This window comes from Gambusia affinis, linkage group LG03 (assembly GCF_019740435.1).
Source record: "Gambusia affinis linkage group LG03, SWU_Gaff_1.0, whole genome shotgun sequence".
Lineage (NCBI taxonomy): Eukaryota > Metazoa > Chordata > Actinopteri > Cyprinodontiformes > Poeciliidae > Gambusia > Gambusia affinis.
Genome location: NC_057870.1, coordinates 19,822,155 through 19,836,335, shown reverse-complemented (window position 1 = coordinate 19,836,335; position 14,181 = coordinate 19,822,155). Strand labels below are relative to the sequence as shown.

The following is a 14,181-nucleotide window of genomic DNA, read 5'->3' as shown; positions in this document are numbered from 1 at the left end:
GTGTCCGCATGATGTCCGTCTGAACTCTCCATGTTTAGCTCCTGTGTGCTCTCAGCGGTGGACGGCGTGCGGAGCATGCGCGCGCGCGCGCGCGCTAATCGCCCTGCGCTGCTCTGTTTTGATGTTGTGACTTGTGGGAGATGGATCCGTGAATATTAATTACATTAATGAGAGTGTAATTAGCGCAGCTGTAATGAGGAGGAATCACACGCACAGATACTCGAGTACACACGTCGAGGCGACGGGGGACAGAAGGTGGGGTGTGGAGGGGGAATGTTTGTCTTTCCGTGAAGCTAAGCCGAGCTGATCAGGATAGTAGGAAAATAAACGATCATTTTAACGGTCTTTCAGACTGACTCAATGAAGGTACTGGTGAGAAATGAAATGTTCTTTTCTCGTGTGATTGGAGATTCTGACGTTAGTGCAAATTCATTTGTTGTTCTTCTCGCTCCTCCCAATGAGCCGGGACTCACAGCCGGCCAAATCAGTGTCCATCCCAGCGGTAGCGGACAGGTGGTGTTCACCTCTCCACACGTAATGAGCGCTTGAATCACTGCTGGCTCATCCCTTCAAGGCAGTTGCGTCACTTTCTCACACTGCTATTGACAGTTATTTTCTATTTTTGCGAAATATATGGAACAAAAATCATTGACGTTTTACTGCAACATGTTAAAAACAAAGCCAGTATAGAGAGAAAAATAGAGTAAAAAGCTAAAAAGAACACAAAATGAATGTGTTCAAAAATGCTAACCTTTTTCTCTTGGGTCACTTTTACTTTGTAGTTTTAAAACGTTTTAAAACTCCAAAGAACATTAACCCCCCATTTTCCACCTCTTGGCAAAGATCATTGCAGTGGTAACACTTTATTTGACGGGTTGCTGATAAGACTGTCATGACACTGTCATAAACATGACATAACACCTGTCATGAACATGAGTAAGTCTTCATGAATATGTATGACTGTTTTCATAAAGTGTCATTTGATAAATCATGACACTTTTAATACAAAGTTGACATTATTCAAAATGTCTTCGTCATGACAACTTGAACCAAGAAATCATGATCTGACGTAAATTTGTTCTAAAAGTATTACTGATTACACTTTAGCTTTAATAAGATAAAGCTACATAATTTTTTTAAAGTTTAATAAAATGTTACCATTGCAGTTACATAAAATTTGAACATTATGCAAATGATGTGATGATGTCATTTAGTAACTTTTGTGCAGCTGAGGAATTAGCAACTCTGGATCAGGAGGTGAGCGTCTTGAAATATAGCAGAAGGATGACAGACACTTCTACACATGTTAGTATATAGAAAAAATAACATCCTCCTTATAGCAGGCTGACAGGCTCTGTGTTTTATCCAGCTGCTTGCCTTCAAACCAGAGTTCCCAACCTGTTTTTAGTGAGTCGGTCGCTCTCTTTCCATCCTCACCACTTCCCCTCACCTTTTCCTTTTTGTCCCCTTGGCTCCTCCATCCTCACTCCTCTGGTGTGAAACCGGCGATTTAGAATAATACAGCCACTTACGGGCGCCCCTGGGAACCAGAGGTGTCTACTCAGCACATAATGAATGTGTGTAATGTAGCGTAGTGTAATGTGATAGCATATACCTCCTCGCTCCCACGGGACAGCGGACAGTTAAATATAGAGGAGGAGGTAAAGTAACCAGGTCTCTTTTAATGGACCTATTATAATACTATCATTGGTAAAAGAGGAGACAAAAGAGTCGAGCTCTTCCTCGACTCACATTGTTTCCCCCCCGCCCCCCCCCTTTCTCCTCGCTTTTTTAAAAATTTGTCTTCTCTGTCGCACTTGCTCCACAAGTAACTGTCTTTTTAAATGAGAAGTCGAACTGGCAAAGTATGCGGATTATTCAAAGCGCTGTGTGTGTTGCTGCGTCTTGGATGAGGTTAATTAGTCGGTGTGACACCAGCATATGCCGGCCGATGGCTTGGTGCGAGTGACCAGCATTAAAATAAATAAGTAAATAAATGAAAAGAGGATCTGCCTGCTGGTTCACAGGCTGCCCGCAATTTGATTTCCGCCAGAGAAACAGAAGAAAAAAGTCACTGCCTCTTCAGACTGTGCTCATCTTAACTGTTTGTGAGCCAAAGAGAAGAGACCTGCTGTCATCGTGGGAGAAGTCCAAATGAGATGCAAGTTTTCCAGATCTAGTAGTGCTAGATTTTTACTGCATAATACATGGTCTTTAAGCAGGGGGAATGTTTCCTACAGATTGCCAGAATTCTAAAGCCAGATATCATAGGCCTATTTAAATGTTTACTAATTTTAAATAATTTGATCTTGTTCCAGTTTTGGCCAAATATTTGCGATATTAAATGGAACAATCAGAGTGCTTTTGCATGTTTGCCAGGAATGTATCAACACTTTGCCAGGATTTGTAGTTCATCCTAAATACATACACTGCCTTGCACAGAAGCATAGTCACTGAACTTTGGATACATGAGCATGCAGTCACATGATTTCATCCTGCACTTTCTTTCTTTACAACTGCAAATATTAATATACTTAGTAAAAGAAAAAATGATGCATGCATTTAATTCCAAGCATTTGTATTCAATCCATCTTTACTCTTCTACATGTGTGATATGTCTATTTGTTTTGCACCATTCATAAACAAGGTCCTTTAAAAGTGCTTTGCAGAAAAATAAATGAGCAAATAAAGAAAACTGCCGCCCGGTGCCATGCGAGCATAGCAACCTGCTACAGCAGCTCTCATGAAGAAGTCTGTCACTGATGGAGCTCTAAAATTCACCAACTGTCTCCCACCACCCATTCTTCCATGCAAAAAGCTGTTGTTGAACTGGAAAGCTCCTTCAGTGACAGACTGTTGCATCCTCATTATGTGAAGAAGCGTTACCATAGATCCTTCCTCCCAGCAGCTGATGGGCTTTATAACTATCAGTGCTTCCAACAAACTCAATAGGTGTTTAATTCTGAAATTTGCACAGTTTTTGTCATTTCAAATAACATTTCTGCTGGTATTTCATTTGCAGTGTTTTTTGAAGTGTTTGTTGTTTTAAATGTGCAATTACACAAACACATTTTGTAAATTTATTTTCAATTATCCTACTCGGTTGCTCATTTCTTTGAATTGAAGTACTATTTTTAATAACTACAGTGTTTTATGTTGTAATTTTTCACTTCCTGTACAGCAGGTAATTCTTAATGCTGATTTTATATTTAATTTTTTTCTACACGCTTTAATTGCCTGTCAATTTGCTGCTGTTGGACTGACATTTTTCCCCACTTTGGGACAAAAAGGGTATATCTAATTTATATATCTGATGAAATATCATCTGATTCTTATGGGAAAGTTGCGGTAAACGGTTGTCAGTCTTGATTTGAAAGAGCCATCAGTTTCTGCACATTCTTGCTGAAATAACCACTTATGCTGTATGTGTTGTCCTTCTGCTTTTAAAGAAACTTTGTAAAGGCTTTTTAGTCTTTGAATAAAACGCTGATGACAAATTGCCGTTTTAATCATCACGTACACTTTGAAAAAGCAAAAGAAAGATATTCCGTGTTTGGTCATGTACGACTTGGTCCTTCTTGAAATTCTCCCCTTGAAAGAGTTTGTGTATACAGTCAAGGTCTTCCACCGGATGTGTCGCAGGTAGCTGATAGATGTGCGTTTGATGAATGGTAAAAGTGAAGGCTGTTTACAGTCGGAGGGGGAAACGCAGCATGAGGTAAAGAGGTCAGTCGTCATGGTGATGCAGAGCAGAAACCTAAAGGGCCTCAGGATTTAGGTAAAAGCTATCAGGACTGCTTTTTCCCATCATCTCAGTTGAGCCTCTTTGCTACAGATTTTCCTTATAGTTGGTCCTGTTTGTGTCCATAAATAAACTTTGGCCATCAGCAGGCTTACTATTTCGCCCTCTATTCTCCTACAGCACTGTTTATGAAATGTCTAATTAATGTGTGTATCCTTGTCCAGGGACTGCCTCTGTCTTTACTAGGGGTCTAATCGTACGTCCAGCTCACAAATACCAGAGGTTGAACGTTTCTGTCTCACAGGCAGAGAAAATATTCCACTTTGTTTTAAGAAATCTACAATGGCTGTCTCATAGTCTTGTGCAGATTTGGGTACTCTGTTTTGTTTCTAATTCTGAAGTGGTCCTTGTGAATAAAATATTGAATTTCACATTGTTTCTGTTTCACTAATATTATAAAGGCTTCATTAATTTAAAACCGTAGTGTCAGGTTAGTCCTTCAGCTTAGAACCATTAGGAGCCTCTGAAGCAAATGCTAACTTTTAGTATTGTTAGCAGACACCAGGGTCAAACCTTATTTCTATGACGAAAAAAGAAGTTGAGGTGGTGGAGCATAAATGCCTCGGTTTTCACCTGAACAACAGGCTGGAATCTGCATGAAGAGAATGAGCACAGTTTAATTCTTGAGAAAGTGTATGTGCTTCAAGATTTGTAACAAGTTGCTATGAAATACTCTACATATCTCTTGTGGAGAGTGTAATCTCTTCAGTCATTATCTGTTGGGGGAGCTGCGTCAGAGTGAGGAACTTAAAAAGGCTCAACGACCTGATAAAGAAGGCTGGTTCTGTTCTCGACTGTGGAAGCTTTGGAGATGATGGTGCAAAGAAGGATTTGACATAAAATCAAGAAAATTAGACAAGGCAGTACTGGGCGTTCTCTTCATGAGACTGCTACACAACAACATTGTCTTCAGTCGTAGGCTTCTTCAGAACCACTGTAATACTGACCGCTCTTTGAAGGTAATTGTGTAGTACGTATATTCCCTCTGGGATTAATAAAGTATTTTTGAATTGAACTCATCTGAATCATCTCAACTAAGATATTTCAAAAAAATCTAGGTTGTCAAGTTCACATCATTGCTTATAGGGGCTAAGAAGCAGATTCTCACGTTAACATTGTTAGCACCTAACAGTTATCTACTCGCCATATTTTTAGTGCTCTACAAATCATTATTAGTTTGGTTCTCATTCTGTTCCTTTTTAATTTCTTTCTCTGAGTAACCAAATGCTGCCAGATAAAGGTATCAACAAAGATTGTCAGCATGTTTATTAGACAACTTTGTCAACGCCTCAGTGGTATAACTCAAAAAAATGCTACTTTTTGTACTTCAAAATAAGTGTCTCATAAATGCAATGTATCAAGTTTTTAAAGAATCTGTTTGCTGTTAAATCAATAGTAATGATGGCAGCTCTGATTCCAAAATTTTTTTTTATCTTGTATGTCACTCTATCATTTATTTTTACTTACAGATGGATAAATACAGTAACCAAACCAAAAATATTATTTGCTGACTTCATCAACACAACAGGGCAACATTTCAACATGTGTATAAAACATAGACACAGGCAGATTTAAATAATCTGTTCTTGTTCTTGGTTCTTCAGCCTTTTAAAAAGTCCTCTGACAGATGATAACATTAGCATTGTTAGCTGCTAAAATATTAGTCAGTCACAATACAGAGATTTAGGATTAAAGCATTTACTTGGACTTATTTCAGCAGATGATGTTATGTGCTAGCAAATGTCACTTTGACAATATAGTACTTTAATATTGCTTCCATAGTCTTTATAGTTATTGATGACACATTTCTATTTCAGCATGTTTGTAAAGAAAAGCGGATTTAATTTGTTTTCATCACACTTGTCAATGACTTAAGAGTTTGTTTGGCAATGTCCCAGCGTTTAAAACGTGTAAGCGCTGTCTGGCAGGGGGTGCAACATGCTCAGTGAGAATGCATCACTGAATAAAATGTCCTTGTGCTATTTTATCAGGCAGCCCACAAAGACTTTTTAAGTCCTTTTTGTAATCAGTTTTTTCTTTTGTTTTCTCCTGAACAATAACCTGGTACAGCTTTTTCCTCCCAAACCTTTTGAGGAAACTATTTTTCAGTTCTCTCAAGTTCTTATCCAATGGAGGCCTCTGGCTCTCTGGTGAAAACCAAACAAAGACAGGAATGTTGATGAGGCCTCCATCTTTACTCAAGGCTCTTTTTTTTTATACTCTGCTTTGCTTTGCAGTTCTGCACCCCAGGAATCTTTCTGAAGGCCCCAGTGTGGTAGAAGCTTTTAGCAGCTCCTCAGTTCTATGTGGCGTGAACTGTGCCGTTGCTGGAGCTCGCAAGCATCTCCATTTTGCAGCATGTGCTGGTGTTCACACTTTTGTTTTGTTTTTTTTTTCAGCACTTTTGCTGTCTGAGAGCTCGGCCCTCCCCTTGTGCTCTTGTGGGCAGAAGTGAGCAAAAGACAAGACTGTTTTGTTTTTTTCTTGTTCTTGTACATGCCTTTACTCACGTGGCAGCAAGATCACATGCACTTTGCTCTGAAATTGAAACTGGCATTTAGCATCACGTTGCTTTTACCAGGCAGCTTTGATGTGTTTTCAAAAGGGCAGGTGTGTGTGGGTGTGTGTGTGTGTGCAATGTGGGTCTCTTTTCACTCATGTGTGTTGGTATTTGTTTGATGTGTGTCCAGCCTTACAGGGCTGGAAGGTGAATTCCTTAATTTCCCCATGGACTCAATTAGCTTTGTGATTGGCTGAGAAAAGGCCAGGTTGTGCCGTCTTCTGAAGGAAAGAAGACCTTTGAAACTGAGGTGGGAGCGGAGAGAGGAAAGAAAAAAAAAGTGAAGTAGAATAGGAGATGAGCAGGCCACAGTGGTAATCGAATGGGGCTCCTCATGCTCCAGAAGCCTCGGCCCCGTCTGGATTATTATAATAAGAGACAGAAACCTGAGAAGCTCTTCCATCCTCCAGCAGGTGTTGCACAACTCTGACTTCATTATGACCAATTAGAGTGAAGAAAATACTAATTATACTTTAGTTTCTAGGTGATTAAATGGTAGGTTGAAAGTAAATTGCAGGGATAGGGTAACTGAAATCCCCCCGGTGGCGACTTGAGTCATTTTCATTTTGAAGTCACACTCAGAGCACCATAATGAAGACGTTTTCTGTCTATGCAGTATTCCTGTCTGACTGCTTGTTACACTGGGAAGAAAGAGGTGATTTCATTATGATGTTGATCATTTGAGCAACTTTAATGTGGTTCTCTCTGATCACCAACCCTCATTTATACTTCTTCTGCTTTTTCATATCCAAAGTTTTTTTTTTTTTTTGTCCCCATAATTTTGTGAAAGTTTCTAATTATTAAAGTAGCAGGAAAACTTTAAAAGTAATGTCATATTTTTAAAATGAAAAAAGTATCTCACAAAGAACACCCTTTTCTTTTTTTTAAAAATGCGTCTCTCCCTCAGGTTGCCGGTGTTGGAGTCCACGGCATCGTCCGGTGACCTCTCGCGACCTCACCACATTGTGTCTGTAGTTCCCAACCGCTACCCGCGCTGGTTCACCCTGAGCCATATAGAGTCTCAGCAGTGTGAGCTGGCCTCCACCATGCTCACTGCAGCTAAAGGTGCAAATTCACTTGCTTCAAAAAACAGGCTTACTTTCTTGTAGGCATTTCTTTATTTACTAAGATAGAGACACACCTAGCTTACTTGAAGGCCAACTTCTCTTGGCTTTCCCATTTTAAGAAATATGGAACTTCTGTGTTACATCAAAACTATACCCAAGAAAAAGAGGAAGTAAAGCGTTGCTAATTAAAAGCTTCTACACCTTCGGAACCAATTTAATTTAGACACAAATTGCAGTAATGTCTGAATAGATTAACGGTACCAATAATTGTGGCACAGCTAATTTTGTTGACAATTACTTCTCAATCTTTTGTCCCCTACCAAATGAAAGTTAAATAACAGTCCGTTTAAAGTTTAGATTTAAGTTGATTAAGTGATGATCCTACTCTAACTTATTTCTCCGCTTGTATCCTCGTAGGTGACAGTCGCAGGTTGGAGACGGTCCTGGAGTCCATCCAGAAAAACATCCACTCCTCGTCTCACATCTTCAAACTGGCACAGGACGCTTTCAAGATCGCCACTCTCATGGACAGCCTGCCGGACATCACTCTTCTTAAGGTTTCTCTGGAGCTCGGACTGCAGGTGTGCAGACACATCGTCACTGGTGGTAGAAATGATGACCGCTTCTAGCAGTAATCACAAATCAGACGGTTGGTGGCTCACTTGTGTTTGGCACCTGAGGCTAGTGACTGATAAGCAGGTGAAAGGGGTTTTATCTTCCTAAAAGTTCCAGTTTTCTGTAATTCCTATAGTTCTCTCTCTCTTAACAAAATAAAAAAAATAAAAAAATCCATCTCCTGTAAACTGAAATGCATTTGTACACACACACACACATTAGGAAAGGTTATTTTTTTCAATGTCTGGACATGTTCGTGCATGGTTTTAAAATTGTGTGTTGACTCAGTTATTTTACCAGAATGACTTCTTTTTTGTAGTATTAATTTGTTGCAGGGCTGCGTCTTATATTCACCAGTTGCTGTGAATGATGTCATCATGCAAATTCTGCACTGATTTGTTTTGCTATTAGGAATATTTGTTCTAGAAATTCTACCAACACGGTTTTCCTGGACCATAAGCCTGTAATCATAACTAAGCAAATACCTTTCTATTTTATTTCATTTTACCCTCAATATGTTTCATTTAAAATTATTTAATTCCTGCCTCGAATGAACATGGGCATTCTGGCACCTTGAATTTATTTTTATAATAATTTCTTCAAATATTTATTTTATGTGTCAGTTCTGTTTTAAATGTGTTTATGTATTTTGCTGGAAGAAAATCTACGAAATAATGCCTGAAAAAATAAGCAAAGATCATAGCAACAATGTGTTGCAATATCTAAATCAAAGTGCAGACGTCAGTTTCACTGACATTAACCTCTATGAACTTAATCAAGGTTGTTAATGAGATTAGTTTGGACAAACGGTAACAAAAATGTTTTTCTGCTTGCAATGTTCTTATGTGTTTTGGCATTTTATAAATCCATCTGCTTCTGCTCGACAGTCTGCTGCAGAAAGAACATGAACTGGAAAGAAAAAAGTTCAGCCCTTCAGATAATGAATTAACTCACCTGTCACTCCCTTCTCCACCACTTCTTGCCTTCTTTAGGTCATGAGAATAACTCTGTCCACGTTGAACTGGAGGAGAAGAGAGATGGTTCGCTGGTTGGTCACGTGCGCCACTGAAGTTGGTGAGTCTTAATCCGTCATGAGCTAGACCTGCCATTGTTCTCCACATTTAACCTCATCTATCATTTTTACTTTTCCTTCAAAATGTGTCCTCCAGGTGTCTATGCACTGGACAGCATCATGCAGAGCTGGTTCACACTCTTCACTCCCACAGAAGCCACCAGTATTGTGGCGACCACTGTCATGTCCAACAGCACCATAGTTCGCCTACACCTGGACTGCCACCAGCAGGAGAACCTGGCCTCGTCCGCCCGTACGCTCGCCCTGCAGTGTGCCATGAAGGACCCCCAGAACTGCGCCCTCTCCGCTCTCACACTCTGTGAAAAAGACCACATTGCCTTCGAGACAGCCTACCAGATTGTACTGGACGCTGCAGCAACGGGAATGAGCTACACGCAGCTGTTCACCATTGCGCGCTACATGGAGCACCGCGGCTATCCGATGCGAGCGTACAAGCTGGCTACGTTAGCCATGGCTCACCTGAACCTCAGCTACAACCAGGACACGCATCCGGCCATTAACGACGTACTGTGGGCCTGCGCGCTCAGCCACTCACTGGGCAAGAACGAGCTGGCCGCCGTCATCCCCCTGGTGGTCAAAAGTGTGAAGTGCGCCACCGTTTTGTCTGACATTTTGCGGCGGTGCACGCTGACCACCCCGGGCATGGTGTCGGCGCTGCACAGCCGCAGGAACTCTGGGAAGCTGATGTCGCTGGACAAGGCGCCGCTCAGGCAGCTGCTGGACGCAACCATCGGGGCCTACATTAACACTACGCACTCGAGGCTCACGCACATCAGCCCGCGGCACTACAGCGAGTTCATCGAGTTCCTGGGGAAGGCCCGGGAGACGTTCATGATGGCTCACGACGGACACATCCAGTTCACCCAGTTCATAGACAACCTGAAACAGATTTACAAGGGCAAAAAGAAACTGATGATGCTAGTTCGGGAGCGGTTTGGCTGAGGGTGCGGCTCCTCTTCCACTCTAGTACTTTTCTATTAACTTGAGTCTGCCTTTTGAACTTCTTTTGAACTAATAGACAGGTAAGAGGGATGTGACTTGTAGAATGAAGCAAAACGAGAAAGGAAAAGATGACAAAAAATCAAGAGCCACATGCGGTATTATTGTTCTTGCTGTTGTTATTGTTATAAACATTATTGCTATTATTATTATTATTATTATTATTATTATTATTATTATTATTATTATTATTACTATGTGTACAGAAGCGTTTTTTATTTTTAAGGAGAGAGGAAATTTGTCACATTGTGAATGTTGTGTGTACTTCTCTACATGTGTGCAAGATGAAAATGAAACGTGAAATGGCTTTTTGTTTTCTATATTTTTTAGGATTTTCAAGCATCTTTTTGCTCCCCCGCCCCCATTCTCAATGTATATTGAGTTTTATGTTAATGAGTGGCTGAAGCCTTTGTACAATAGCGCTCATGTTTAAAAAACAAACAAAAAATCAAAAAAAAAAAAAAAAGAAAAGAAAAAAAAAGCAGACCAATTTCAACGTCTCGGTATCCTCAAAGAGAAACTAAGGCTTTAAAATGACACAGAGCACCTCCCTTGGTCTAGGCCCCTTCTGATGGGCACTGGGCAGCATTGCACAGCTTCGCTCAGCTCGGCACAGCTTGGGTTAGCACTGACTTAAAAAAGGCACCATCAGCATTTCCTACCACACAGCAGCAGCACTTGAGCAGCCATTAGCTTTCTCTGGGTCACTTCCACACAACAAGGCTCTTAGCTAACTCTTGTCATTATTATTACTGTTATTATTATTGTCGTACAATTTTACCCAGGCGCCCAGTGATGACACATCAAAAAGTGAAGTATTATATCTACATTATTGCAACGCGGTGCAGGTGGAGTTCTTTATTGCTGAAACTGGACTGCGTTATGGCGCTTTTCAAAAGAATTTATACCTCCTGAGCTTTCTCGCATTTGGATAGTGTTAGAGACGCAAACGTCAATACTTGATTTTATGGTTTTTGGCCCAGCACAAAGTTGGGCATATTTGTGAAGTGAAAGGAAAATGATTCGTGAGTCTCAATTTTTTTCCGAAACAAATATCTGAAATGTTTGCCAGTCATATGCATGTATTCAGCCTCCCTGAGTCAATAATTTATGTAGAGTTTGTTTTGAGGTGTGTCTACCAGATTTATGCATCTGGAGATGTTTCTTCTTTGCAAAATATCTCAAACTCAGTCAGATTGAAGGAAGCATGTCCTGAACAGCCATGTGAAAGTTTTGCAGCAAATTATCAGTTAGATTTATGTCTGGATTTTAATTTGGATTTGAATTGAACCATTGGTGTTGCTTAAGATCTTTGTTCTGCTGGAGGGTGAACCTCTACCCAAGCCTCCATCTTTTATTTCTTCCAGAATTGCCCTCTATTAATCTTGGTCAATCTTATCCACTCTGTCAGTTTTCTTTTCCTGTTGTCAGGATATTGTTCATTGTCAGTTTTCTGCCAGAGATAGTGTTTTAGATTGCAAGCTGAATGTTTGATTTTGACCTCATCTGACCACATGTTTTGGGTCTTCCTCCATGATTTGTGGCAGATTGCAGCTGGGACTTTGTTTTTATGCCATTCTTTCAACACTGGCTTCCTTCTTGGCACTCTTCCTTAGAAGCCTTACCTTTGGAGTGCACAACTAGGTCAAGGACAGTTTTACATAAGGTATTTACATAAGAATGTTGTTCCAAAGTTTTTCAAAAGTCAAACATGTAACTACTGAAACTGTATACCGGACACATCAGGGAAACTATAAAATGTTTAAAAGCAGAGACTTGAATTAGAACAAAAATATAAGGAAGAATCGTAGTTGTCTTGTCTCCCACCTGAGCTGTGGATCTCTGTATCTCCTCCAGAGTTTCCATGTGCTTCTTGACTAATTCTCTGAGTAACACTCTCCTTGTCTGGCCTGTCCGCTTAGGTGGATGGTCATAACTTGGCAGGGCTGCAGCTGCACCACTTTTTTTCCCCCTCTTTTCAGATGTTTGAACCTTGGAAATCTTGATTTTCCAGAACTTTATCCCTGACGTGTCTTGTGTGTTCCTAGGCCTTCACTATACTCTTTGTTCAACACTGTCCTCTGGCACTGAGTAAAGAGGGGCTGAATACATATGCACACCACACTTTTGAGACTCAGAGTCAAAGGGTATGAATCCTTTTGTAAGCAGCTGCAGTTGCGGTTATTTTGTGCAAGGAATTCCAGGAGGGAGAAGACTACCTCATGATGCGGTATTGAACCTGCTCCCAGTTTTTGCTGTCAGAATATTTATTCACTATGATAGCCGACAGTGTTAATAACATTTTTTTTTTTTGAAATCCAGCGTTAAACGGAAACAGAGTCAGAATCCTCTTGAAGACCCTTCTATGCTCTGCTGCCCCTTCCTCTTCCTCGCAGCCCCTCACTGTAAGTTGTTTTCAGCCGAGGCCAGTGTCACTCCGCTCTGTGCATGTGAATCACAAATATTTAGACTTTCTACTGTTATACTTCGTCACGTGGAACATTCAGCAACCGGAACGTTCTCAGGGATTTTCTCTACGCAGGAAGAAAAAAAAAAAAAAAAAAGGTGGAACAAATCGAACGTCTCACTTCGAGGATGAAAAAGGAAAAAAAAAAGAAACACGACATGAGCAAGCATTTATTGTACTCTGTATATATGCCATAGTATATGTCTGAATATGGAGGATCTGAAAGTATATGTTAACTAATTTATACAGAGTATTCTATGTAATGTGAAATACTTGAAGCCGCTGTAGTTTGCTCTCTCTCTTTCTCTCTCGCTCTCTGGCTCTCCATCGCTTTCTCTTTTTTGTCTTTTCTTTTTTTTCTGTTTTGTTCCTCTTCTGTTCAAATTAACATATCAGAAAGACTAGCATGACCTCCTTGAAGGTATTTTTTTGGACTTACAAAGCCACAAGTGTTCATGTTTGAGACCCTGGATTTTTATCAGAAATGCAAGATTTCTCTCAGAGAGGATGACTGTACTTCATTCCTGCTGATTGATGCGTAGAACGGGGAGGGATGCAGACTGCTTCAGGTTACTGGTCTGCACAACCAAGAGGTTGTGAAGATACTGAACCATTTTTGCTGTTATACCATAAAATTATTTTCAATGGCATAATGTTTTTGTCCATGCATTTCAGAATATTTCTCACCTCCATCTCATTTTGGAAAAATATAACAATTGCCAGAGCAGTTTTGTCTAAAGAAAAAGTATTAGGATCCCTGTCTGTAATCGTACACAGGTTCAGAGCTTCAGTATCACAAATCTAGCTTTTAGAAAATGGAGTCTCCTCAGTTCTCCCTTCAGTTGCAGCAGAATTTCCAGAGTCTCCTCTGCAAAGTTCGCCGCTCTTGTCCCATAACTAGTTTTGTTTGGTTTTTTTTCTTTTTAACCGTACTTCTGATTTTTCTGTTTTTATTTTTTGTCTTGTCTGTGTTGTGTTGATTAAAGATAAAAACAGCCTTTTCTCTTGCCTTGTCTTAACGCTTTAAGGTAACCAAACAGAAGATCTGTCTAACAACCAAACGCGTTCGAAAGAGGTGAGAGACAACCAACCTTTTGGTCCGAGCTTTAGTGTCCTTAATTAGTAAGTGAATGGCTGTGTAACTCCATGCTTTAACAAAGCAATTCCTCACGCGTGTTTGATGGGAAAAAAAAAAGAAAACGTCGTCCAGTGTCTCTTGTTCTCTTTGGAAACAGTTTCCTCTTGAGTCGTCTAGCTGTTTTTTATTTTCTACTTTTTTGGTTTGTGTAGGAATCTTCTGCGCTCTCATTTTATTTATTACAATGACCCATGTATACATGCTTATGAAATTAAGATTTGATACACCGATATCAATTTATTTATGTAACTAAATCACTGTTTTATAATCTTGTTAATGAGTCAATAATTGATTTGTTTTTTGTTTTAATAAAAGTTAGTTTTTTGAACTGTAAATTGTTTTAAAGCATTTTATCTTGTCAACACACTGTTAAAAGAAAAATGTCTCTAATGTACGGTAAAATACCAGCAGTAAGCCGCTTTACATATCTGCAGCTGGAA

General features: G+C 40.0%; 1 protein-coding gene across 3 annotated transcripts in view; it reads left to right on the top strand.

Annotated features, from left to right (window-relative positions):
* Nucleotides 1-12,711, top strand: part of LOC122828770 (zinc finger SWIM domain-containing protein 6) — a 60,766-nt gene extending 48,055 nt beyond the window's left edge. For all 3 annotated transcript variants that reach the window (XM_044112630.1, XM_044112631.1, XM_044112629.1), the window contains exons 11-14: nt 7,270-7,427; nt 7,847-8,010; nt 9,037-9,118; nt 9,214-12,711. In XM_044112630.1, the coding sequence (XP_043968565.1) occupies nt 7,270-7,427; nt 7,847-8,010; nt 9,037-9,118; nt 9,214-10,079 (1,270 nt within the window). In that variant the 3' untranslated portion in view covers nt 10,080-12,711. The remainder of the gene's footprint in view (nt 1-7,269; nt 7,428-7,846; nt 8,011-9,036; nt 9,119-9,213) is intronic.
* The last annotated feature ends 1,470 nt before the right edge of the window (nt 12,712-14,181 follow it).